The 27,580-nt window shown below is 39.3% G+C and overlaps 1 protein-coding gene across 1 annotated transcript; it reads right to left on the bottom strand.

Moving 5' to 3' along the window:
* Positions 1-835: 835 nt before the first annotated feature.
* LOC142851248 (signal-regulatory protein beta-1-like) lies at positions 836-27,307 on the bottom strand. The gene is made up of 3 exons (XM_075975139.1): positions 27,235-27,307; positions 19,259-19,612; positions 836-978 (listed from the first exon to the last, which is right to left on the bottom strand). Exons 1-3 carry the CDS (start codon positions 27,305-27,307, stop codon positions 836-838), a joined length of 570 nt encoding a protein of 189 aa, XP_075831254.1.
* Positions 27,308-27,580: the final 273 nt, after the last annotated feature.

The following is a 27,580-nucleotide window of genomic DNA, read 5'->3' as shown; positions in this document are numbered from 1 at the left end:
CTCTGGTTTTACTGTACAACACCCACAATTAAAAGTTGATAACAGCATAGCCCAGAACTAATAATTTAGAGTCCTTTGTCTCTTCTTCACTTAGAGCAATAAGTCTAATGTCAACCTAGTCCTATAGAAACTACAGTGTCTGGTGTATGTGCTATCTGAAAAGAGTCATCAGCTTCTTCTAGGTTGCCTAATTATCTCACAGCCTCTACAAATACTGTTAGAAAAGAAGTCACATGCAATTTAAACAATCCATGCCCTATTCACAATTTTACTAAAAATAAATTCCTTAGCTCTTTACTAACCACCTAAAAATAAAATGTAGTAAACTAACCTTCCCCTCTAGAATCTGCTGGTGATTTAATTCCTTTCTTAACTAACTTTCCCCATTAAGGAGTTCACCAGACATATATAGCCACTTTCGTGGATGTGTGTGTGTGTGTGTGTGTGTGTGTGTGTGTGTGTGTGCATGTATGTGTGTGTATGAGAACATTTTTATCTTATTTTTAATGGGGCAGAAGAATTCTGGCCCTGGAACCTGCTAGGGCTGGGGAATTACTTGTTTTAAGTGTATATATGACTGGGAACATTTGGTAATGGGAAGGCTAAAGATGACCAAGTAGAACTGAGAACAAAGATGACAAGTAGTGGGTGGAGCAAGAGAAGTAATGGATTGATGAGAGAAGAATAAAGAAACAGGGACAGATGATTCCTGTTGTGAGTAGATTTCTTACCCCTCACATATTTACCCTCAGATTTGTAGCCCCATTTAGCTATCCGTGGTGTCTTTAACTGAACCTTGAAAGTGAGTCAGAAAGGCAAAAGCCTTTTAAGGCTCCTATTGAATCTCATTTCTGTCTTTGATCCACTTCACTGTGATGTTCTGATGGGAGAAGTCAATATATTTGCATGTGCAGCTAACAGTCTCTCCATGTGGAACTCTAGCTGCAGGGTCTAAGACTACATGAAGAGATGGTTTAGGTAAAAATGAACATTTAACAAGGATGTGATTGTCATGGCCCACTGATGACATAACATTGTGAAGAAACTTCCCAAATACTATTACCATCCTCATTTATTGTGGTGCATAGGAACAATACCAGACATTCAGCCATAATAAGGACCTGCTCTACTTCAAGGTCATAGCTATGTCTGAGCTACAGTAATTAACTACTCATTCTCCCCAAGGTTATTTTTTCTGTTTTTGTATTGCTTGTGTTTTGTTTCACAGGCTTTCTTCCTTTGTTGCGGGAGGTTCTTATGCTCCTCCAGCCTATAGCTGCTGAGATACCAGCCCATTGGGGCGTGGTCTCTCCCTTTAAAAAAGCAACCACTTCCCTCTCCTCTCTCTCTTCACTTCCTGCTCCACTGGCGACTAGACTCCCTTCCTAGTTGCACAGAGGGCTGTTGTCTGGGACGGTGATCTGTAAGTTTTTTCCCCTTTAAATACCACTCTATTAATCATAATTCCAAACTGGTGTGGCATTGTTTGTGACTTATGCCTTCACCTGGCGCCCAACGTTAGGACCTCTCCTTCCCCCGCTCGGCTGCCGGCCGCGAGTTTGGCTTGGCGCGAGCCCTCCCTTCCTCAGCCACGGCCTGTGCCTTGCAGTGGCCTTGTGGCCTGTGTCTTGTGCGTGGAGCCAGCAGTTTAATATAAATTATTATGCACTGGCTTTTCTTGCTGCAGTTCTTTATATTTTTCTTTTAGACACCTCAGATTGACTTTAAGTCCCCACGTACCCTATCGTCTGCCTCCCCACGTGGATTTAAACTCCACAGGCCCACATAGTCTTTGCCTGCGTGGTTCGCTCTTTGCTGAGTCGTTTTCAAATCTCCCTTGCAAGCACAGCTCTTAAGTGGCACGAACCAGAGCACGCAGTTGCCTGTTGCTGAAAGCTGCAACCCCTCGGGGTGACTCTGTCACATGGAGGCATACAAGGCTTCCACGTTACTCTTCTCTACCCCTGGATTCTGGGTTTATTGTTCAGTGTATGGAATTGATTTAATTACATTTACTTTGTTGAGCAACTTGCATTTCCCAGTTTTTAACAAATACTAGGCAGACTCTGAAACAGGACCCTGTTTTCATCGCAACTTGGCAACAGCGCCACCTGCTGGATAATAGGTAATATGGCTGTTTTCATTTCCAACGCGAATTTTACTGTTCTGGTTACCAATACACTGGATTATATCATGCAAGGTTTATATGACTATGGGGATAACTTAATTTATTGGTTACTAGGTTTCAGTATTCTTTTGCATATTCTATCATTTAGGAAGAATATGGTACTCCGAAGAACCATACAATCTTTACTAGAAACTCATGCAGGTCAGGAGATTCAGGATTCAAAAGAGACAATAATAAAGACAATATTATTAAAAAGACTTGAAATGATTTAAGAAATGATTGGAGCTGGTGAACAGAGTAATAAGGCACAAGGACAGGATACAATGCCAACACCAGCTATTAGAACTGGCTTTCCCAGGGTTTTAGCAGCATACCCTATACTTAATTCTGACAAAGCGTCAACTTCTAAAGGCTCAAAGGAAGTTAGAGAAGCTAGATGGACGCCAATAGCAATGAATAATCTAAAAGAAATTAAGCAAGCTGTTGTTAATTTTGGCTTGCACTCTGCATGTGTAAAGGAAATGATGAGGACTTGGGCTTCTAATGCTAGAGCTACCCCCCATGATTTCCATCAGTTAGTGTCTGCAGTTTTAGATAATGGACCTTCCTTGATGTTTGGAATTTATTTCAGAGAAGAATCCAAACATATGGAACAGCAAGGAAGAGCAAAAGGTGTTGCGGTTTCCCAAGATCAAATTCTTGGTGCAGGAGAATATGCTGATCCACAGGTCCAAGCTCTTTATGATGATGAAGTACTGTGTCAATGTCACCAAGCAGCTTTAAATGCTTGGAATAGGATACAAGATCCAGAAAAAAGGGTTGAATCATATACCAGAATTAGGCAGGGACAGAGAGAACCCTTTATTGACTTTTTGCAAAGATTAATTAAGGCTCTGGACATAGGGGTAACAGACCCAGAAGCTAGACGAATACTTCTTGAATCTCTAGCTTTTGAGAATGCAAACATAGAATGCAAAAAGATAATTGGGCCTTTAAAGTCTAGATCAGCACCTATGGATGAATGGATTCAGCATACAATGAATGTTGAGATTTTTAGCTATAATGATGAATCTTGGGTAGGAGAAGCAATTTCCACAGCAATGAGGAGACATCAAACTGCCAGGTGTTTAAATTGTGGTAAATTAGGACATCTGAAAAGGGATTGCAGGCACAGAATTTCTCGGAATAATATCTCCTCTGGGAATGACAAAAATGGGAGACCTAGGCCTTCAGGTATATGTAGGAGATGCAGTAAAGGCCGACACTGGTCCAACGAATGCAGGTCAACAACAGACACACAAGGCAACCCGATACCATTGGGAAACTCCTTGAGGGGCCTCTCGCAGGCCCCCAAGCCAACAGTGGCCCAGTCATTCCCAGTCACAGTGGAGAACATGCCTCACCAAGAAAATGAAAAGCTCCAATTTCTGCTGAAAGAAGTAATACTGGACTAAATGATGAATTACGTGTGGAGGATGAGTCAAAAAACCCAGTAGGACAGAGTAAACATATATTTTGGCAGACTTCTATTAACGATCAAAGACCAAAGCCAAGAGTCTGTATAAATGGCACTTTTATTGAAGGCTTATTAGACACAGGTGAGGATGTAAGTATCATTACTCCAGAATCTTGGCATCCGAATTGGCCTTTTCAAGAGGTAGATGTTCAGTTTCTGGGAATTGGAACCCTATTTGGAACAAAGCACAACATGGGTTAAATGCATAGGAACCGAAGGGCAAATAGGAAGACTAAGGCCATATACAGCCAATATTGCAATAAATTTATGGGACTGTGACCTGCTACAGCAATGGAAAACCCAGATTAACATTCCTGTAGTTCCAGGAACTCATAATTCTGGGAAGGATATGATGAGGTATTATGGAAAAAGGTCACCAGCCATTCAGGGTGTACAAGAACATACAGCAAATACCAAACATTTAGAGATACCAACAGCCCTACCTTTAAAATGACTAACTGAGAAGCCAATATGAATCAAACAGTGGCCTCTAGCTGAAGATAAATTACAGACATTGGAACAGCTGGTGCAAGAGCAACTAGTGCTCACCATATTGAAGAATCAACCAGCCCTTGGAATTCTCCTGTGTTTGTTATAAAAAAGAAATCTGGTAAAAGGAGAATGGTGACAGATCTAAGAGCTGTCAACAAAGTAATTCAACCTATGGGCCGACTACAATCTGGAATTCCTTTGCCTTCTCTATTACCAAAAGGATGGCCTCTTATAGTTATTGATTTGAAAGATTGTTTTTTCACTATACCGTTACAAGAACAGGATAGAGAAAAAATTGCTTTCACACTGCCTACTTATAATAATTCTCAGCCTAATAGGAGATATCAATGGACTATCCTCCCACAGGGTATGCTCAATAGTCCTACATTGTGCCAATATTTTGTAAGTAAGCCATTGGAAATAATTAGTAAACAATTCCCCAAGTCCATAATTTATCATTACATGGATGACATCTTGTTATCTGATTCAAATAAAGATACTTTAGAAAGGATGTTTGAAGAAGTAAAGAAAGTCTTGCTAGGTGGGGATTACAAATCGCCCCTGAAAAGATCCAAAGAGGAAATTCTATTAATTACCTAGGTTATAGAATAGGGTTAGAGAAAATTAAAATACAAAAGGCACAAATTAGGAGAGACTGGTTAAAGACTCTTAATGACTTCCAAAGATTGTTAGGAGACATTTCCAGTCTATGACCAGCTGTTGGGATAACACCTGATCTAATAGTTCATTTAAACAAAATCTTAGATGGTGATAAAGATTTGAATAGTCCAAGAAAACTGACAGCTGAAGCAGAAAAGGAACTGACAATGATTGAGGAAAAATTACAGGAGGCATATGTGGATAGGGTGAACCCAAATCTTAGCTGCATCCTAGTCATATTGCCTTCCAGAATTTCTCCTACAGGGATTCTAATGCAGAGGGAAGATATTATTTTAGAGTGGATATTTATACCTAATAAACCAAGTAAAAAAATTAAAAACTTATGTGGAAAAAGTCTCTGAATTAATTATAAAAGGTAAGCTGAGACTTCGTCAACTAGCAGGTATAGACCCAGCAGAAATTATAGTGCCTTTTACTACTGAAGAAATAAAATAGTTATGGGAAGACAATGAACCATGGCAAAAAGCCTGTGCTAAATTTTTGGGAGAAATTAATAGCAACTATCCTAAAAGTGGTAGACTTAACCTCATAAAAAGAACTTCTTGGATTCTTCCTAGAATTGTACGTGATGCTTCAATAACTGGAGCCCATACATTCTATACTTATGCAAATAAATCAGGGAAAGCAGGTTACAAGTCAGAAGAATTGAGTAAGGTGGAACAAAGCCCTTATAATTCTGTCAAGAAGGCAGAATTATATGCCATTCTTATGGTGCTAAGGGATTTTAAAGAACCTCTTAATATAGTTACAGATTCACAATATGCAGAAAGAGTTATCTTGCATATTGAAACCGCTGAATTTATACCAGATGACAACAGAGTTGACTTCATTGTTTATCCAGGTACAAGACATAATTAGGAGCAGGCTTTGTCCGATGTACATAACACACATCCGGTCCCATACAGGCCTGCCTGGTCCTCTAGCGCAAGGCAACACTGAGATTGATCAATTATTGATTGGAAGTGTGTTGCGGGCCTCAGAATTTCATAAGAAGCATCATGTCAATAGTAAAGACCTAAAGAAAGAATTTTCCATTACTTGGCAACAAGATAAGGACATTATAAAGAGATGTCCTACTTGTTCTTTCTATAATCAAACACCGTTGCCTGCAGGGAGTAACCCAAGGGTACTAAGAGAAATGAAATCTGGCAGATGGATGTGTTCCACTTTATGGAATTTGGTAAATTAAAATATGTACACCACACCATAGACATGTATTCAGGTTTTCAATGGTCTACTGCCCTGAGCTCAGAAAAGGCTGATTCAGTAATCACACATTTATTGAAAGTTATGGCTATCATGGGTATACCTGCACAAATAAAGACAGATAATGGCCCAGCATATGTATCTAAGAAAATGAAATATACCAAATAATCCTACAGGTCAGACAGTTATAGAAAGATCAAATCGTACTATAAAGGATTTGCTGAACAAACAGAAAGGGACCGAAAATACCCCCAGAAATAGATTACATAATGCTTTATTAACTTTGCATTTTCTTAATGCTAATGAGAAAGGAACGACAGCAGGGGCAGAAAGACATTGGATAAAGGAAAAGTCTGCTGAACTAAATCAACCAATTTATTTCAAAGATATGCTGACCCCTCAATGGAAGCCAGGAGATGTGCTACGTTGGGGAAGGGGTTTTGCTCTTGTTTCCACAGGAGAAGAAAAATTGTCCATACAATCAAAATTAATAAAGTTTCGATTTGAAGAGGAGAAACCTCTTGGAAAGGAGAATTGACAACTCATCCACAATGATGATATTCATACAGGTGGTAAGAAAAACATATAAAATGGGGGCAGGGTTCTGTTCTTATCTCCACAGGAAAACACTCATCTTTGAAAAATTCAAGGGACCCTGGATGTTTGGATACTGACAGATGGAAAAATACCTGCCCAATAAGAAATATCAAGAAAACTGAATGGGTTGTGTAAGTAAAATATATATATTTCTAAATTTATAGAGCTGGTTTTGAAGTTGGACACTGGCTCAGTCCCTCTCCAATTCCAAGCCTGTTAATAAGAGAAAAACCCAGAGTTTCTGGAGTTTCTTCTCATGTCAAGAGCCATGATATAGGACAGAAAGAAATATGAGTTTAGAAAACATCTTTGCTTTTCTTCATAGCTATCATACTTTTCATTGAATATATCTATCATGCCTTTCATTGAATATATATATGTATGTCTATATATGTCTATATGATTAATGTTTAAGTTTTTCACAATGAACAATGAGTTTTTCCTGAAGTGACATTTGAAGTTTCCAGGAAGAAGATGGGGCCCCACAACAACAACTCTACCTGGTTGATATGATGTCATGATACTGATAGCGCTACTACAAGATCTGTTTTGGGTACCAGCTGCACAAGAAGATCCCAACTTGGTTAGCTGAAATGGTGCACATCTTGTACAACATTCTGGCCAGACCTCCACAAAATACTCAGAGACTCTTTGCAATTTCAAAAGAAATTGATCTTGAAATTTAACCATCATTTTACTTTCACAGGATCCCCCATAAAGAACGTCACCCCCATGACAGCTGGAAGTAATTCTAGAGGACGATGTCCCCTTTCCCAGTAAAGTTTGCCCCTGGGTTTAGGGACATCATTTAGGGGTTGGGAGGTTGGGGGAGGAATTTTATAAGCTCAGGGATCATTTTGGGGAAAAAAAGGTGGATGATGGGATAATAGATTTATAATTGTGAGTTACTGTTTTTAGATAAATATATTGGTATCGATTCTTGTATATTGATACAAAGTCAAATTATATTGACTATTGTATGCATGCATGTTTCTACCTCTGTTTAAAACATTTTTTATGTATTGACATCTATTGTATTGATATGTATATATTGTATATATTTACCTTATTGCAGTGTACATTTCTACCTCTGATTAAGATACTTTATATAATGTTTGTGTATTGCTATGTACTGCAATGTATATTTGTACATTGTTTATATTTGGAGGTCATTGTCCTCATTTGTTTCACAGTAGTTTATTTTCTTAGTCTTTAAGTTAGATAGTATTGAGAATTATATAGATTAATAGTCATCTAAGTTTGTCATTTATAATTAGACTAATCAGGTTCTTTAGATATATAGAGATTATACTCAGTATAGATAGATAATCTTCAACCTCTTCAAAGAGCTGTAGAAAATGGCCTTTAATCTAACTCAGAGTTTCGTGATAGTGAGACACAATTGCTCCTGGCAACACCGCTCTATTCCCAAGAGAATGTTGAGCACCAAAGACACTCCACCTGGAGCCTTTCTTTTTGGCAGAACTGGCCTTTGGGCAAAGAAATGCCCATACCTCAACCACTGACAGAGATACAGAGCGTGCATCACTGGATAAAACAGGACTGTCATATCCTGCCAAGACAGGGTAAGATAGTTTTGAAAAAGTTGCTTGCCTTTGAAAATAGTATATCAGTTATGTTAGGCCTTAGCCAAAGTTGGTTGCTTCAACGCTGCTAACGTGACTTTGGGTGATTGCCCAGGTAGCTAGTTGTCTCTGTGATTTGTTGCATGTTTTGGAAGTTGTTTTACTGAATTTCCTAATTACCCATGTAACATTATTTCCCTTCTCAGATCTTCGATGGGGTTGAAGGCTATATAAATATAGTTACTTTTCTCTCATGACTTGGCCAAGTTATTTATTATACAAGACCTAAGCTAGTTAGAATAGGATATATGTACTTATTGTATATAATTTTGTAGTAGGTTTAGAACTCTCTTACTTAAACAAAAGGGGGAGGTGTTGTGGGAGGTTCTTCCGCTCCTCCAGCCTATAGCCATTGAGATACCAGCCCATTGGGGCGTGGTCTCTCTCCCTTTAAAAAAGCAACCACTTCCCTCTCCTCTCTCTCTTCACTTCCTGCTCCACCAGTGACTAGACTCTCTTCCTGGTTGCACAGATGGCTGTTGTCTGGGACAGTGATCTGTAAGTTTTTTCCCCTTTAAATAAATACCACCCTATTAATCTTAATTCCAAACTGGTGTGGCATTGTTTGTGACTTACGCCTTCACCCCTTATCTTTCTCTTATATCCCTTGTTCTTCTTTCTTCACAGTTTAGCATAGATTCTGAGGTGAAAATGAGGAATGAAAATGTTGGAGTAATTTTCCTTCTAGACAAAGGTAATGCCAATGTATTTCATATTTTATAACTTCTCTTCCTGCTTGCCTTTTCTTGAAACATTGCAAATCCAGGGGAATTGTTAATTTATACCTATAGTATCTCCGGAAATAATTGATATCACAGAAGGGCCACAAAGCTGGAACCCTTTCTGCTTCCCCCAGTTCTTTGGTTTTTTTTCTCTCTTTACTATATGCTGGTAGGACTCATCTGTCCCAAGCCTGAATTTAACATTGAAAGCTCACTAGTCTCAATCTCTAAATATGCTTTGTTAGGACTTAGTTTTAGATTGAAAACTGTGATTTACCCTCTGCCGAAGAAGCTACAAATGGTCCATTTACTAATTGATAATTGTAAGAGACACGGAGAGAAGCCTGTTGAGGAGACAAAATCGCTTCTTGGTTTAAAGCACACATTTAGTTAGACTAATGGGAGGAAAGCAGTGGTCCCCATAGATGCCTTGTGGTGAGGTTATTATGTGTAACAGGGTGCATTTGGAAATATACACATTTGTATTTGTAGATATGTGACTCCTTTTCAAATGTCCGTCAAACCAGGAGTGGATACCAATGTTATTTGAAGTCAGGCTATTTAAACACTATCATAACTTATGTCCTTATGGGTTTGAGGGAGTATAGCTGGCCACCAATTATCAAAATTTCTTGGTATCCTGACATTGTCCAGATTCCAGTGACAAAATCTTTGCTTGGATTAAGAGCAGAGTATGTTCATGGACAAATTACACCAGCTAAAGTATGCTCACCCCATCCATAAAATGATAATATCCTTATAAACTATTTAATCTTCAAATACATCAGACCTGGTCCACAAGGCATGTATCTTGCAGTGAAGACAGTGGGTGTATAAGGTTATCTGCTGTGTCTCTGCACAATTAGCCACAAACTCAAGCAAATAACACATTTATGACCTGGGATCTGCTTTTTCTTTAAGCAGAGAACAGTTCTTTGTTCTGATATGGGCTGTGAATTATGGTTGACATTGTTGTAACTTTATTTTTTATTGATTCTATTGATCTATACATTTTCTCTACTCCCCTCCCCTCTAGCATCTCCCATGATTCCCATGTCCCCAACTTTCTCAGGAGAACTTTTCTTTACCTACTTCCCTTGGACGTTAGATCCAAGTTTGTCTCTCGTAGGGTCCTCTTTGTTGTCTATGTTCTCTAGGATTGTGAATTGTAGGCTGGTTTTTCTTTGCTTTATGTTTAAAATCCACTTATGAGTGAGTACATATGATATTTGTCTTTCTGGGTCTGTGTTACCTGACTCAATATTTTGTCATCTATTTGCCTGCAAATTTCAAGTTGTCATTATTTTTTTCTGTTGTGTAGTACTTCTTTGTGTAAATTTACCACATTTTTCTTATCCATTCCTTGGTCAAGGGGCATTTATGTTGCTTCCAGGTTTTGGCTATGACAAGCAGTGCTGCATATGAACATAGTTGAGAATATGTCTTTGTGGCATGATTGAGTATCCTTTGGGTATATATCCAAAAGTGGTATTGCTGGGTCTTGAGGAAGTTTGTTTTCTAATTTTCTGAGAAATTTTCATTCTTATATCCAAAGGGGCTGTACCAGTTTGTGATTTGGGAGGGTCTTCTATTTTATGTTGATTTCATTGGTTAATAAAGGAACTGCCTTGGCCCTTAGGTGGGTGGAGTAGACAGAACAGAATGCTGGGAGGAAGAGGGAAGTGAGGCAATCACCATGCCTCTCCTCTCTGGGTCAGATGCAATGGAGCCAGCCACCAGGTCAGACATGCTGAATCTTTCCCAGTAAGCCACCACCTCATGGTGATACACAGATTATTAGAAATGGGTTAATCAAGATATGAAAATTAGCCAAGAAGAGGCTGAAACTAATGGGCCAGGCAGTGTTTAAAAGAATATAATTTGTGTGTTGTTATTTCAGGGCATAAACTAGCCAGACAACTGGTAGCTGGGTGGCAGGAACACAGCCCACCCCTCCTTCTACAAATGATGCCTGGACATGGATAACTGAATCCACAGAAAGCCTGAGAAAGATTGAGAAAGAATAGAGTAAAGCATGTTTTCTTGGTAGCAGCAATTTCTCAGGTCTGCTTTGCTTGCTAGAGGCAAGCAAACACTTTCATCTAATAGAGGCTTCCTGACTCAGCTTTAGCTGCAAAACCCTGCAGCTCTTTTAAGAGGTCCTGCCAAGGAATACTTAAACGGTGTTGAGGAAAAGATCAGTGCATGCTTTTAGGTTTTCAGCAGTAGCAGGAAAAAAAGCTGTGCTGTTTTAAAATGCCAGCTTTCTGGGCCATCCTGCTATAGCAAACTCTGACTCAGGCAGGCAATCCGACCAAGTGTGGTCTGTGAGCAGAATGCCGCAGCTTGCTTGCTGGTAGGGACCTTGAAACATGGTAGATTTGTGGCAATGAACATGGCTCTGACTGGTTCCTCAGCCACAAGGCTGGAATTGCAGAAAGCAAAGGAATGTGCTGGCTCTAGCTGTCAAAGCCACAGCTTTAAAACCTACCCATATTGCTTGGTAAATTAAAGACTCATGTGGTCACAAAAAGAGAGATATACAGTAAAAGAAAGATTCAAAATTGAAGAAAACCATTAAATGTTTTACAGAGTGTTAAAAATATATGTAGACTAAAAGTTAAAGTTCTTAAAAGTAAAAAAGGAAAAAAAAGGAGTACTTGAGTGTGATAGTACACACCTTTAATCCCAACACTTGGGAGGAAGAGGTAGACTGACTTCTGTGACTTCAAGGGGCAGAGGTAGATTGACCTCTGTGACATCAATGTGTGGTAGCACACACCTTTAATCCCAATGCCTGGGAGGCAGAGACTGGAGGATCTCTGAGAGTTCAAGGACAGCTTGGTCTACAGAGTTATTCCAGGACAAAGATATACAGAAAATGTGTCTCAAAAAAATAAAAGTAACAATAAATGAAATAGAGGTTAAAATAAAGCCACACAAAGATGGAAAATACACTGAGAATCTTGATACTGTATGCTATTATGCTCTCTTTGAATTGTTTGAATGCTAAGAAAGGAACAACAGCTGCTAAAAGATATTTGTTTATAAATGCTGCTGAACTACTCCAACATAGATATTTTGAAAATACCTTGACTTCAAAATTTGGATCTAAGGTTATGATGCTTTAGAAAAGTCCTTCTTTTGTTTTCACAGAGGATGAGACCCTGTGGATTGCTTCTATCCCATTATGGTATGATAGACCATGCCTTCCTGAAATGTTGCTGTGAACACCTTCAAAAAATTACTTAACTGCTGACTGAGATCAATCTAACACACAGGTTATACCATGAAGGACCTGAATAACAGCACCCCCATTCAGCATGAAACAGTTTGGAGAGAAATAACTACGTCTGTTATGATTTTCTGTCTCTTTAGGAGACTAGCCATGCCCACTCTCTCCCCCATCTACTGAGGCAGGCTGATCTTCAGCTTCTGGCCTGAGCTTGCTCTCTTTCCCATCTTCCTCTCAGAGAAGCAGCTTCGATTCTGCCTCTCTCCCCACTTCTCCACTTCCCCCCTCTATCTCTTTCTCATTCTCTCTCTCTCACTCTGCCCCCTTCTCTCTCCCCACTTCATAACCCCCTAAATAAATATTCAACCTCACTCTGCATGTCATGTCTATCCATGTCTCTGTTTCCTGCTCACCCACTATGTGTCTCCCTGCCTGGGACCAGCCACTGCTCGGGGACCGGCAGCCATCTCTGCCTGGGACTGGCTGCTCCCAGGACCCGCTGCCTGCCACCACATGGCCCGCTACCACCATTTGGGACCTATAGCATTTCTGCTGCCTATTGCCGCAGGGGATCTTGAAGCATTTTTAAAAAAATATATAGAATTTGTGCTATGATTCACCAGCCCCAGACTTCCACCTGGGGCCGGAGTTCTGGCTTGAGGCACCATCTGGGACTCTGAGCTCCTTCCCGGGGCAGAATCTGTATCGGGGATCTTCTCTACAATGGCCCACGTGTTCCATCTGCCTGGGCACGGCTCTTAAGAACAACCCCGGCTTCTAATAGTGAGTGTCCCCTTTTGGCCAGCCTAATCATGCATTTTAAGCTGGGCAATTGACCACTGAGTTCCTGGAAACTCCCCGATGTTTCTAGGCTCAGGGGAACTTCCCCCAATGGCGGTCTTCAGGGCCTTGGTTGTTCCCTTTCCTGGCATTCACTTTGGCTTGCATCCTTGGTTAAGCCTGTACCTGGAATGGTGTGGCCTTAGCCAGCCCCTCAGCTCACCTGTGCCTTTAGGCCTGGGGTCTCCAGTTCTTCCTCTTTTTCTTTTTTAATTCCTTTTCTTCCTTCTTTTGGTCGTAACTGCCACTACAGTGTGGCACACTGCTATGGTGTGGCCCGGCCCCTGATTTCTGAGTAATTTGCCCAGATACAGATAGGCCATTAGCACCCCACTCATGAAATGTGGACACCCATTCACAGGTCCTGGGTGTTTGTGTCATCTGCGTCTTGCCTTACCGGGGAGCCGTTCTCGTTGTAGGTTTGAGGTGCCATGTTTTTTTGTGGGCGTTTTCATGGCCTTGACCATGGGAGCCAAGCCATCCAGACCTATCACTCCAACCTCCCTGCTGGGACACCCTTTGGATGCCCTGCAGCCTTATGCTTTAATGCCTTCCTTACAGACCTCCACACTTATCCATCTCTGTTCAAAAAATGCCCCAATATACCTTAGAGAAAAATTAAATGGCTTCCTAACGGCACCTTTGATCCTGACATTTTACAGAAATTGTCAAATTACTACCACCGTACAGGCAAATATGTAAGCACTAAGATGGCGTTTAAATTTCCAGGCAGCTATTTCAATTCCAGCCATGGCATGGTGCAGTTTTTTTCGGTTCCAGCCTTTTGACCCTCCCCTCTGTGGCTTCTGTTATGTCATGGAGGCTCAGCAATAAAGCAGATCAGGCCTTTAGGTTTCTCTCATTAAATTTAAAGTCCTTACAGCTCAAAAATTTAAACTTTTTTCCCACAGCACGTGGCTGTCGCCATCTTGGCTGAGGGCCAGGTGGGTCAGGTGACTTTGTCAACATCTTGGCTGAGAACCAGGTCATGTGACCAAGCTCTCCCAGTTTCATTTATGTATACCCTGCCTTTTCCCCCAGTTTTCACTAAAATCCCCCTGTCAATTCTGTTACATGTGTTTTGTGCCATGGCAATCTTTGATAGGGCCCATCAAAGGCATCCATGTTGCCCAATTACTGTTCACTCTTTCTGTGTATAGTAATTGCTCATTACATCTCATTTCAGACTACAAAATCATGAGTCTCATATTTCAAACTGGTATGTACCTTTAAGTCTCTTAAGCTGTCCTCTACCATTGTCAGTTCTGGCATTAACCTTCCATTGCCAGCAGTTTCTTCTTTCTGCCCTTTTACAAGTGTGGATCTTACCTGTTATGAGCCAGTATACTGCAGTTATATTTAATACAGCCCTCAACTGCTCAGAGATCTGGGGAATGTGATATTTAAGTATTTAATTATTTAAAAACTTTTCATAACAAAAGAGACAGGTTGGCTTCTAGCAGCAGACTCTTATTTCCTCCAAAGAAGACAGCATACAAATTGACACACAGAACAACATGCTTCTGCAGTTCACTTTGACTGCCGAGCCCTTACCATTGGGCAAAACTGCCTTTCATCTAAACTAAAGACCTCTAGATGTGGATGGAATCAACAGCATAGCTGCTCAGGTCAATGTAGGCCTGTCTTCCTACAAATTACTTAGCCCACAGGGTCTACTGGAGCCTGACAGGTCAAGTGCAACCTTCTGCAACCATAGAGGACCCAAAAAAGAGTAGCTCTGGATGCCAACCAAGTAAGTTCTCTGTCATTTTTTTAATCAGTAACTCAACTAAAATCGTATCCTTCTCAAAGATCTCTGACAGTTTGATAGCTGAGAGGTTTTCCTAGATTACCTCACCAAACAAATTTCAAATCAAATTTCTCTCTTATACTGCCTTCCATAGTCTTAAAAAATACTTTTCATTATACAAATATATGCCATAGTCATTATGTGTCTAAAACTTCTGTTTACACAAATTCAAGGAGTTCTTGTGAGTTCCAGAGAGCCAAATTATAGAATCCACCTTAAACAGGTCAGATACATCCCCCTCAATTCCCTAGACCTAATTTTTTCCCCCTTAATTTAACTTTGTTCTGCCAATATCTTAAACAGGATAAGAGACATTTCCATGCCACAAACACCAGTCAGAAGCAAACAGACCAGCTATGCAGGATGTGGCCAGTGCACAGCCTTCTCAGACTCCCAGAACACAGCCTTCTCAGGTTCCCCCCTCCAAGATGATGCCCACAAATCATCAGGAGGCAGTTTTAAGAATTTGCCACCCCAAATCCTTCAAACTGTGGTGTCTAATCTCCTGCTTTTTATTATAAGGAAGACCTGGGAATATATTGGTTTTCTGTCTCCTTAAGAGACAAGCCATGCCCACTCCCTTCCCCATCCGCTGAGGCAGGCTGATCTTCAGCTTCTGGCCTGAGCTTGCTCTCTTTCCCATCTTCCTCTCAGAGAAGCAGTGTTGATTCTGCCTCTCTCCCCACTTCTCCACTTTCCCCCCTCTGTCTGTTTCTCATTCTCTCTCTATCTCACTCTCTCCCTTTTCCTTCCCCCTTCATAACCCCCTAAATAAATATTCAACCTCACTCTGCAAGTCGTGTCTATCCATGTCTTTGTCTCCTGCCTGCCTTCCATGTGTCTCCCTGCCTGGGACCAGCCACTGCTCGGGGACTGGCAGCCATCTCTGCCTGGGACTGGCTGCTCCCAGGGCCCACTGCCTGCTGCCACATGGCCCGCTACCACCATTTGGGACCTACAGCATTTCTGCTGCCTATTGCCGCAGGGGATCTTGAAGCATTTTTTAAAAAATTATAAAAATGACCATATTCCAAATTATTGTTTATAAATGTTCTTTTACATTTAAAGGGGGATATGATATAGATATGAATAATTTGCATTGATATGGATTTTGCTTTAGTGATTTAAAATTAGGGTTGATTTTATTATATGTATATGTATTTCTGATATTGATTAAGGTATTATGATTGTGTAGTTCATTTAAAAATGTAATGTATATCAGTTGTTAATGGATAATCATCAATAATAGTCAAGCTTGTAGTCATGTTAGTTAGATTTTCTAGATGTGCATAGATATATTTCAGATAGGCATTCTTTATATCTTTCAAAGACTACAAAATATGTCATTTAAAATGTTTTAATAACTTTCGGGGATCCTGATTCGTGAAAGAGTCTGTGAGACATTCTGCAGGACACAGCAGATAGTGACTGAACTGCCTTTGAAATTTCCTGCTTCATGGAAATGTCTGTTGGAAACTATGGGCCTGTAGGTCAAAGATTGATGTCCCAATGGTACAGAGGAACTTTGGGTGACTATCCAGGCAGCAAGATATCTCTGTGATTTCTAGAGTTTTTAAGTTGCTTACTTCTCATTTACTTAGGTAATATTATATCCTTCTGGAGTCTTTAATGGAGTTGAAGAATAGATAGATGTTATAGTTGTTTTCCTTTGTTATGAGAAAAGATAAAATAGATATAAATATTGTAAATGTAATTCTTACTTGATAACTGTTTTGTTATATGTAATTTTGCTAGATTAAAGTTAAAGCCCTCTTTTTTTGTTTAAACAGAAAAAGAGGAAATGATGTGGGAGGGTCTTCTGTTTTGTGTTGATTTCATTGGTTAACAAAGAAACTGCCTTGGCCATTTGATAGGCCAGCCCTTAGGTAGGTGGAGTAGATAGAACAGAATGCTGGCAGGAAGAGGGAAGTGAGGCAATCGCCATGCCTCTTCTCTCTGGGGCAGCCACCATGGAGCCAGCCACCAGGTCAGACATGCTGAATCTTTCCCAGTAAGCCACCACCTCGTGGAGCTACATAGATTATTAGAAATGGGTTAATCAAGATGTGAGAGTTAACCAAGAAGAGGCTGAAACTAATGGGCCAGGCAGTGTTTAAATGAATACAATTTGTGTGTTGTTAATTCGGGGCATAACCTAGCCAGGCGACTGGGAGCCGGGTGGCAGGAATGCAGCCTGCTGCTCCTTCTACAAGTTTTCATTACCACCAGGAATGCAGGAATGTTCCCTTTAATCCACATCCTCTTCAGCATACGTTGTCATCAGTGTTTTTGATCTTGGCCATTTTTACAGGTATAAGGTGGAATCTCAGAGTTGTTTTGATTTACATTTCTCTGATGGTTAAGGATGTTGAGCATTTCCATAAGTGTCTTTCAGCTATTTTAGATTTCTCTGTTGAGAGTTCTCTGTTTAGGTCTATACTCCAATATTTTTGTTTTATTTATTCTTTTGATGACCAATTTCTTGAGTTCTTTGTGTATTTTCAAGATCTTCCTTCTGTCTGCCGTGGGTTTGGTAAAGAATTTTTCTCATTCTATAGGTTACAGTTTTGTCTTATTGTCTATGTTCTTTTCTTTACAAAGGCCTCTCAATTTCAAGAGGTCGCATTTATTGTTTATTAATAATTAATAATATTAATTTTATTATATCCTATTATTAGTTAATGAAAAATTAATTCTCTCAGTGTAGGAAGTGGTCTCCTGTGCCCATTTGTGCCACTTTCTCTTCTATGAGGTTCAGTGATTTTGGCTTTATATTGATGTCTTTGATATATTTGGACTTGAATTTTCTGCATGATAATAGATATTAATCTATTTTTATTCTTCTACATGTTGATATCCAGTTATGCATTTATTGAAAGTGCTTTCTTTATTTTTTTTAAATTTTTTGCTTCTTTTTCAAAAAGCATGTTTTTGTAAGTGTGTGGATTAATATCTGGTTCTTTGATTCATTCGGTTCCATTCTTCCTCTTGTATGTTTTGGTTCAATTGCCAGACTGTTTTCATTACTGTAGCTCTGTAGTAGAGTTTGAGTTCAGGGATTGTGATGCCTCCAGAAGTTCCTTTATTGTACAGAATTTGTTTTGACTATCCTGGGTTTTTTGCTTTTCCATATGAAGTTGAGTAGTGTTCTTTAGAGGTCTGTGAAGAATTTTGCTGGAAACTTTTTGGGCATTGCATTGAATGTGTAGATTACTTTTGATAAGTATTTTTGCATCAGTGTTCACGAGTGAGATTACACTACTGGATAATAGCACCTGATTGAGAGAAACACCATCATATCTTGGGGATCTGATGATGAATCAAGAAATTCTAATTCTGTATGTAAAATGCACCTAGCTCCTAAGTGGAGATGATGTCTCTGGATTGAATAGCAAGATGCTGAAGTGGAGTCAGTTGTGGGTTCAAGGTTAGTTCTTAAAGCTTACCGGCTATAGGATTATGTAAAGAAAACTGGCACATAGGGTTAATATCTCAAACAGAGCAGGAATGGATAATATGACAGTCCTACTTGATGGAATATTCCCAGAAACAAGACCTAGAAAGAAAGAATTCAGGCTTGTGTCAAAAAATTTAAAGTGAGTGTCCTGTTTTCACAGCTGCTGATTAAAGGGCATCTACATGCACACTCTTTCCAGTGCCTGGAACATGAGCCTATATTGCCTGGAACTTTTAGTGTCTCTCATAGTTGATCCCTGAAACAATTTCAAACAGAAAAACAGCAAAGGCCTAGCTTGCTGTTGACATTTAGACCTGGACTGAGAGATTCCACAGCAATTTATGTACCTTGAAGTTTCACAGTATACTATGGATGAAAAAAAAATGAAAAAAGCACACTCAGTCATGGCCCTGTTACATTCTGCCTTTGTGTGCTTTTTTCTTGGGCAAGAGGAGATACACATCTTGGGTAAAGAGCTCCAGCTTGCCTGCCTCCTGCCATCTCTGTTGACATCTAGAATGGAACTAGCATAACCAATCCCTGGGTCATTGGGGGTAGAAAGGGAAGACTCAGCCAGGAGAAGAAGTGTTCTCTGGAGGCAGTAGTCCAGATCTGAGCCTGTCACTGGACAAGGCAGTCAATGCAGAAGGATATTTATACAGCCTCTAGGAGGCCACAGCATGAGAAAGGTAAGCACTGCTGACCTGGTAGACAAGGGTATGGATTTATCCCATTCACCAGAAAAAGGACCTGTAGCAAACAGCATGTTTTCTGTTCTCTGCTTCCTTGATCCACAGCTGGGGTAAAGTCACCCTATGAACATGCAGGACTCTTACAGGCTTGCTTCTTCCTGGTTGCTCACAGAATCTCAGACACATTTTGACCTTTTGGAGATAATGAGGGATGAGGAGGACAATGAGGAACTTACCATACACATACAACTCGGTGCCACCCCCAGACTGAAAGTCCGTGTCAGGGATTCCTCTTTTTATCTTCACGCAGTAGTAGGTACCAGCATCAGCAGGTGTGACATTACTGATGCGGATGGAAAAGATAATGTTTTTTCTCTTTGAAGTATCTGTAACATTTGTGACTCTTGGAAACTTCTCTCCTGTGAAAGCATATATAAGCTTCCGATTTTCCCCTACACCCTTGAACCATCTAATGGGTCCCACAGGGAAGAAGGTGGTCACAGTGCAGTTCAGAGTGACTGACTCTCCAGCAGAGACAGAAACTGATTTCTCAGGCTGAATCACCTTCGGATTCTCCAAGGTATCTCCTCCTGCAGGAAACATCAGTTAATGTTCATCCTAAAGGGAACCTGAAAACTGTACAATTTATGATCAATGTTATTTAATTGATCAAAGCAGGCATGTGATCATAGTTCCCCTCATTTGGGCCTCTTAACACAAGTATGTAACACAGATGAGGAAATGAATCACAGAGACACTGAGAACTTGGCAGTATTCTGATTGAAGTCCCAATTCTGTTTGAAATTCTCATGCTTCATTCAATGTCTGTTTTTCTTTCATTTTCTGTTTATATGGCATGAGGCACTTCTTGTGTAATAGTATTACATGTGATGACTTGACTCTTTTACCAGTAAGACATGAACAAAAGTGTCTTGTATAGTTAGTGAGATGTACATTTGATTGCACGATTCTCTGGGGCAGGCCTACAGCTCTGGATGGAGTTGGTTTACCAGATAGAGTGCTAATGCTATGAATAGATCCCACCATGAAATAACATGTTCCTTAATGTAGTGGGATTTCATCTGTATTTTAATAAATAAAATTTGCCTGAAGTTAAGACTGTTCAGCCTTTCAAACAAGGCAGTGGTGACACCCACCTCTAATTCCAGTAGCTACACTAGTTTGCCATAGAAGCCAGATAGTAGTGGTTCAAATCCACTTTAATCCCAGCACTAGAGAAGAATATAAAATGTGAAGCGACAATTCTTAGCTTAATCTCATCCTGAGAATTCCTGGAGGCAAGATTGCTATTTCTCACTGAGGTAGAGGTAAGAGTCAATGAATGACTGCTTTGCTTTTTTGGTCTTCAGGTTGAACCCCATTATCTGTCTTTAGAATTGTATTAATCTTGAAATACCTTAATTAGAGAAATAAAATCTCAATTTTATTTACCAGTTTTAAAATATGTATTACAAACACATTAATTGATTGATTGATTTTATGTGTATGAATCTTTTGCCTGCATGTATGTTTGTGTATTAAATGCATCCCTGGTGCTCAAGCAATGCAGGGAAGGGTGCCAGATTCCCTGGTATTGATATTACAGATGGTTGTAACTCATATGTGAATGCTGGATATCAAGCTTTGGTCCTTTAAAAGAGGAGAAAGTGCTCTTATGTCCTGAACCATCTCTCCAAACCCAGCATTATATTAACTTCAAGGATGATGTAACAGATTATTATAAAGTGAATGTTTGACACAACAGAAATGTTTTATCTCATGTTTTGGAGGGCCAGGTCCTCATTTGATGTGACAAGCCAATTAGAATGCTGTCATAGCACCACACTCTCCAAGTGGTACTGTTTTTTTTTCCTTGCACATGATGTGATCACCTGGATGTATTCTCTCTTGTCACCTGTCTTCCCATCATTGCTCTCTGTTTGCTCAGTAACTTTGCTCCCATGACTCAGACACTTCTGACCTCTTTTTGCCTTTATTTGGTGATCTGGTAGGACTGAACTGTACTGCTGTATGTTACTGCAAAGGAACAAAGACTGTACAACAGTCATTTGAAACATTAAAAGACCAAAGAAAAGTATAGAAAAGAACTAAAGAAAGTGAATTATCTGAATAATAAAATATAACATCAAATGGAAAGAAACTGTCAGAAGGAACCAAATGGTATTGAAGGGTTGAGGAGGATATAACATGTGAGTCCAATGGACAGAGTTCAGAGAGCATTTAGCAGGTTCCAATGAAAAGATATAAAATCATGGAAATGGATTCAATAGCATTACTCAGCACTGCATGGGTAGGGTACAATAAAGAGAAGAAATTGAAGAATTTAGTAAGAGTGGTAAGATTATTGGGAAAAATGTTACCTCATCTTCCTGGTTTGATAAATTATAAAAAGTATAAATCCAACAAACTGAACTAATTTAATGTGAGATAAACTCCGGCACACACTAGAATTCAACAGACAGAAGCAGAGTAGTGTGAGAACGATGAGAGCAGTCTAGAGCATGACTCATCTTGTCCTGCTGAATAATATCAACACAACCCCTACAGTCTAGAGCATGACTCATCTTGTCCTGCTGAATAATATCAACACAACCCCTACAGTCTAGAGCATGACTCATCTTGTCCTGCTGAATAATATCAACACAACCCCTACAGTCTAGAGCATGACTCATCTTGTCCTGCTGAATAATATCAACACAACCCCTACAGTCTAGAGCATGACTCATCTTGTCCTGCTGAATAATATCAACACAACCCCTACAGTCTAGAGCATGACTCATCTTGTCCTGCTAAATAATATCAACACAACCCCTACAGTCTAGAGCATGACTCATCTTGTCCTGCTAAATAATATCAACACAACCCCTACAGTCTAGAGCATGACTCATCTTGTCCTGCTAAATAATATCAACACAACCCCTACAGTCTAGAGCATGACTCATCTTGTCCTGCTAAATAATATCAACACAACCCCTACAGTCTAGAGCATGACTCATCTTGTCCTGCTGAATAATATCAATACAACCCCTACAGTCTAGAGCATGACTCATCTTGTCCTGCTAAATAATATCAACACAACCCCTACAGTCTAGAGCATGACTCATCTTGTCCTGCTAAATAATATCAATACAACCCCTACAGTCTAGAGCATGACTCATCTTGTCCTGCTAAATAATATCAATACAACCCCTACAGTCTAGAGCATGACTCATCTTGTCCTGCTAAATAATATCAATACAACCCCTACAGTCTAGAGCATGACTCATCTTGTCCTGCTAAATAATATCAACACAACCCCTATCAGAAATGTCAACATCCAGGAGAAAGTGAGATGGTCAGTGCCAAAAGAAAAAATTATGTCTGAAGTTCAAGTAAAACCAAGATTCTAAAGAAGGCAACACTATAGTTCGAACACCATGGAATAAATAAGCTCTTCCTAGGTGAAAATCTGAGCTTATTAACATGATGTCTGACATGCAGGCCATGCTAACGGGATTTCCATCTGTTTAAGAAATCAAGAGAAGAAAAATGCAAGAGTAAAAAACAGTACAGCTTCTGACTCTATAGTGAATTTTAAAATTTTATAAAGCATGCTGAGCTTCCAACTTCCAATTACCTGTTGAAAAATGGTGGCTCTAATCATCCCATCTGCCTCCGTAGTTCTCATGAATAGACTTAGGACCTCATCATAGTCACTGTAATGTCTCAAAGAAGAATATCTGATATGAAAAGTCAGATTTTCTAGATAACTTAAACCAAACGCTAAAAGGAACTTAGTGAAATTAATACCTGATGTAATGAGCTTGTACCAGATCTGGAAACAAGTGGATAGTCTTAGAATAATTCCTGATTAAAAAATAAAATAAGGGACAAATAATGGGAATGAGTCATATTATTTAATGTTACATAATATTGGCATAGGTGTTGATATAGGCATAGGTTGTGTATACACAATATATAATTAATTTTGTCAAAGTTCTATAATTCATTTAAACTGAAAATCTTAAATTTATTGATTAATTTTTGGAGCAAAACCCATACAAATTAAAAAGATCTAATTAGATTTTTTACTAAGATAACATAAGTCCAGAAATTGATAATGTAGCATTTATTAAAATTTCATGAGCATTAGAAAACAGAATTGTAACTCAAATTTTATTAAGTACTAGGACCTATAATCTCAGCTAACTCTGCTCACATAGATCTGAGTGATTATAACTAGTAGAAGCATCCAGTCATTCTAGGTTTAGCTGATTTGGGGAGACCAGCTGGAGTCCACACAGAACCTTTGCTTTTGAGAAACTCCATCCTTCTTCCCTGTCCCTTCCCCAGAACCCCAGTGTAGTAGCTTACTATCTAAGCATGGTAAGTATTTCTGACTTCACACTAGTTGGGTTGTGGAAGGTCAGAAAGTTCTTCATATCTTTTTCTGAAAGGCTGCATAAATCCCAGAATACTTGTACAAGGGTTGCAGCCTCTTTATTCAACTTTTCCTAGCAGAACAACTGTGAAACAATCTGCAAAACTGTCAGGTATCCTATGGTACAGGAGACAAATTTTTCCCTCAAAGAGGGTACTTAGAGCATATTACATAAAAGTGAGAGATATTGGATATCATTTGTCAAAGGCTATGCAACTTTGTTGCAGGTTTTGTGTTAATGCTAGGACTGGGAACTGGTGGACATGCAGTACTTGCCACCATTCTGCATGTAGGGTCTATCTTATGTTGCACTGCAAAAGCACTGATCAAGCAATATAGCAGATACACTGTATTCCTCTGCTGGCTCTGTCTGTACTGAGTATAGGTTCATGCCACTAGCTGTGCTATGGGCAGGTGGCTTGGGCCCCTATTTTTCCTAGGGCTATCAATGCCAAAGTCACTTTGCCACATCTGAGCTTAACTCTGTAACTACTGAAGAAATACAATTTTACTGACACCATCATTCCCGTCATTGGACTATCTGCACATTGGACCTCCCATTCCCTCTGTTGTATAAAGCCACTGCTGCATCCACTTATTTAAATATTTTATGAGACCATGTCCAAGGAACTTGTAGATTAAGAAAGTGTAAGCAAACAAGGTATTCTTGTCAATTAGCACTTTTATTGTCAGGCTGCATATTTTAGTTACAAAAAAAATCAATCATTTTATTATTTATCTCAAAAGATAATCTCATAAAAAATCTTAAAAGAATAGCAAATCTAAATTTCTATATATAAAAATCAGTCACTTCTAGTTTAAGTCCTAAGAGTACACAACCACTACTTAACATTTTTTCCATTACACTATATCAGGAAGCTGAGTGCAAAAAAGTGAGGAGAAGGAATTAGTCATCACCTTTGGACACCAACACATCTTTATCAAGAAAGGCACATCAGCTAGTAATAATCGAACTGCATTTCTTCTTGGTCCTTGACTTCAATATTCATCTATCAAAATTGTGGCCTTCTAAACTTTAAATTATTCCCCAAGACTTTCTACATTAAAGCCATTACCAAAAACATCTTAACCTAACTTTACTAAATCTCTGAATTCTTTCTAAAGGTGGTGGTTAAATCATTAATCTGCTCCAGCAACAATTGGAAAAAAGTTGATCTCTATTCTTTTTTTTAAAAAAAATATTTATTTATTATGTATACAATAGTCTGTCTGTATGTCTGCAGGCCAGAAGAGGGCACCAGATCTCATTACAGATAGTTGTGAGGTTGCTGGGAATTGAACAGAGGACCTTTGGAAGAGCAGGCAATGCTCTTAGCCGCAGAGCCATCTCTCCAGCCTGATCTCTATTATTCTAAGTACCAGTAATACTTCCCAGTGAAGCTCTAGAATCCCCCTTTGAGTTTTTATACAACTCATAGATTATGAGGTCACGATGCTTGCAAGTGCATTAAACAGATCTATGCTTACTGACAGTATGACATATAGTCTTTATGGGTCTGCCTCTCCAAGGCTCACCCAGTGGAGTTTATTCTGAGTGTTAGGCAGTATTCCATGAAAGCTGTTTGCTGTTCCTCTCAAATAGTCGCTGATATCCTTTAGTTAGAAAATCACTTTAAAACTCATGTCCAGCCATAGTGCCTGTTTATTCCAAGCTTGCACTGGCTCCCATTAACCTAGAGTGTAAGCTTAGTTCATGAACATGGAATGAAGCCCCACTTATTGCCTTTGATCTTGCTGCTGTTTGAGGTGAAGTTCTTCTTCTACAGTGTTTGGTCACATGTCTCACTCTCACATTTTCTTTTTCTTTTTGTTCATATTTCCTCTTCTCAGTGATTTGCACCAACACACTTTGTTTTCAACATCTAACTCTCTAAAGATCTCAATTTCTTTAGACAACTGTACACATTTCCATGTATCACTTTTTTACAATATCATAATTTCTCTTTTACCCTATTTATGAAGATATGTCTTAAACATATCAATTTTGGGATATGTTTCAGACTCTAATTATAACATTTGTGCTACATAACTTCCTAGTACTGAAGTGAATTCTTAATATAAATCAATCAATAAAAGGAGAAGTTGCATGAACTATCACAGGTTAGAAATGTTAATCTCCTACTTTGAAGCCTATAAGAAGGCAGATATTCATGACAGGGAGACAGCAGTGAATCAAAAAGGGGGCTAAAATACAAATACAAAGAGAGAGAAAAAATTCACGATGTCTATCAATGATGTATTCAACATTAATGTTTTCATATGTATTGGTGTTGTCCTTGTTCTTAAAACATTATATTAAAGGAGCAATGTGTGTCTGTGAATATGTCTGTATTTTTGAAAGATATGGAGAGATAAAAAAAGACAAAGAGAGACATACAGAGAAAACAGTTAAAGAAAAAGAGTACACAGCGAGAAAGGAAATGATGTAATTTTTGTAATTATATGTTAATTTGAGAAAATTAAAAAGAGATTTAGAAAATTATAAAATCATTTAAAATTACTCATATTTTATTGATAGTAACAGGTGAATGGTAATTAAAGAGGACATCTTGAAACTTCTATAACATTAGCTAACATAACACCTGACCAAAGTGGGGAGCCTGAGTGCTATGAAGCCCTCACCTGAAGCCACAAAGTTTTCCTTATGGACAAAGAAGGAACTAAGGATAAGGAGCATTTGGGAAATCATGAGCAGGGTCCACTAAGATTGTCAATAATCCTTATCATGAGAAGAAGGGAAACAAAGATCCCTGGAGAAAATCAAGAAGACCAGGGGTGTGTGTGAACTGTTATATATGAGTTGGTTATGCTCTGTTTGTTAAATCCATAAACCCAATACTTGATGATGTATTTGTATTTGGAACATTCCAAATACAATGTTACAGTGTTGCAACATACCAAATAAATATGAATTTATTTGGAACAGGGTCTTTAAAGGAGTAAAGGTCAATGAGGTCATTTGGGGGTCTTAACCCAAACTGACTGGTTTCATTTTAAGAAATGGATAAGATCCACAGAGACAAGCTGAGGTAAGGTCATCTATGTACAAAAAAAGAGAATGTGAAGTTTACAACAGGAGAGACATCATAGAAGAAAATAGCTCAATGGACTACTCAACTCTTTGCTTCCAGTCTCCAGAACTGTGAGGAAAAAGAACTATTGGTTTGGCCTTCAGCCTGTGGTACTTTGTCATAGCAACTTTAGCAATACATGCAATTGGAAGAAAAAAATAATAGTACAGTCTCTCAAAGAAGCAATACTCAGTGGGAAGACTGAGGTCAGATGAGGAAGGAATTAGTGGACAGAGGATAGGATAAAGAACCTAAATGAGAAGGAAGGGAACTGAGCATTGGCAGAGACACTTCCTTCGAGCCATGTCGCTGGCCTGTATGTAAGCCTCAGTATCTCAGGAAGTGAGCAGAAAATATTGAGCATGGAGCCAGACCATCAGCTGCTTTGCAAATTATGCACTGGCATTGATGACCTCAGAGTCACATTAATTTAAGTGGGATTCTGCTGAAATATTAGAAATGTTATCTATTGTTTTTGAAGCACTATCTGATAAGAAGCTTCCAGCCACCCTTTGTAATTGATGGACTTACAGAGCAGTGCTCAGGACTCTGGTTCTAGCCCCTCAAATATGTTCTGATTTCTCTTGTGGCAGTTCTTGTGTTTATCTGGAGTCCTTGAGTTCCATTGGCAGGGATAGACAGAGGCAGAGAGATGACTGCACTCCTGGGACATGCTCACCTGTGAGTCCCAGCAGTAGGGTCAGGAGCAGGGCACTGTGAGGAGTGTGTGGCCAGAAGTCAAGGTCAGGCATGGTCCCAGCTAAAGAACTTGCTCAGTCCAGTGTCTGTGCTGGTGAGATCCAAAGTTCTGTTCTGTAGAGAAAAGAAATTCAGTGTCTTATTCTGAATAAAAATTGTGACTGTATTATGATGAAATAGGAGCCATACTGATTATTTTGAACACTGAGACAGAAGGCAGCTGCAAGAGAAGAGTTATTTATCATTATTTTTTTTCTGGACCCTAATTTGGATTCCCTTGGTCTCAAGATATGTTGAAATAGGGGTGGGCTGCATCCCTGGCACCC

This window comes from Microtus pennsylvanicus, chromosome 5 (assembly GCF_037038515.1).
Source record: "Microtus pennsylvanicus isolate mMicPen1 chromosome 5, mMicPen1.hap1, whole genome shotgun sequence".
Classification (NCBI taxonomy): domain Eukaryota; kingdom Metazoa; phylum Chordata; class Mammalia; order Rodentia; family Cricetidae; genus Microtus; species Microtus pennsylvanicus.
This window is presented reverse-complemented; position numbering and strand designations above follow the sequence as displayed.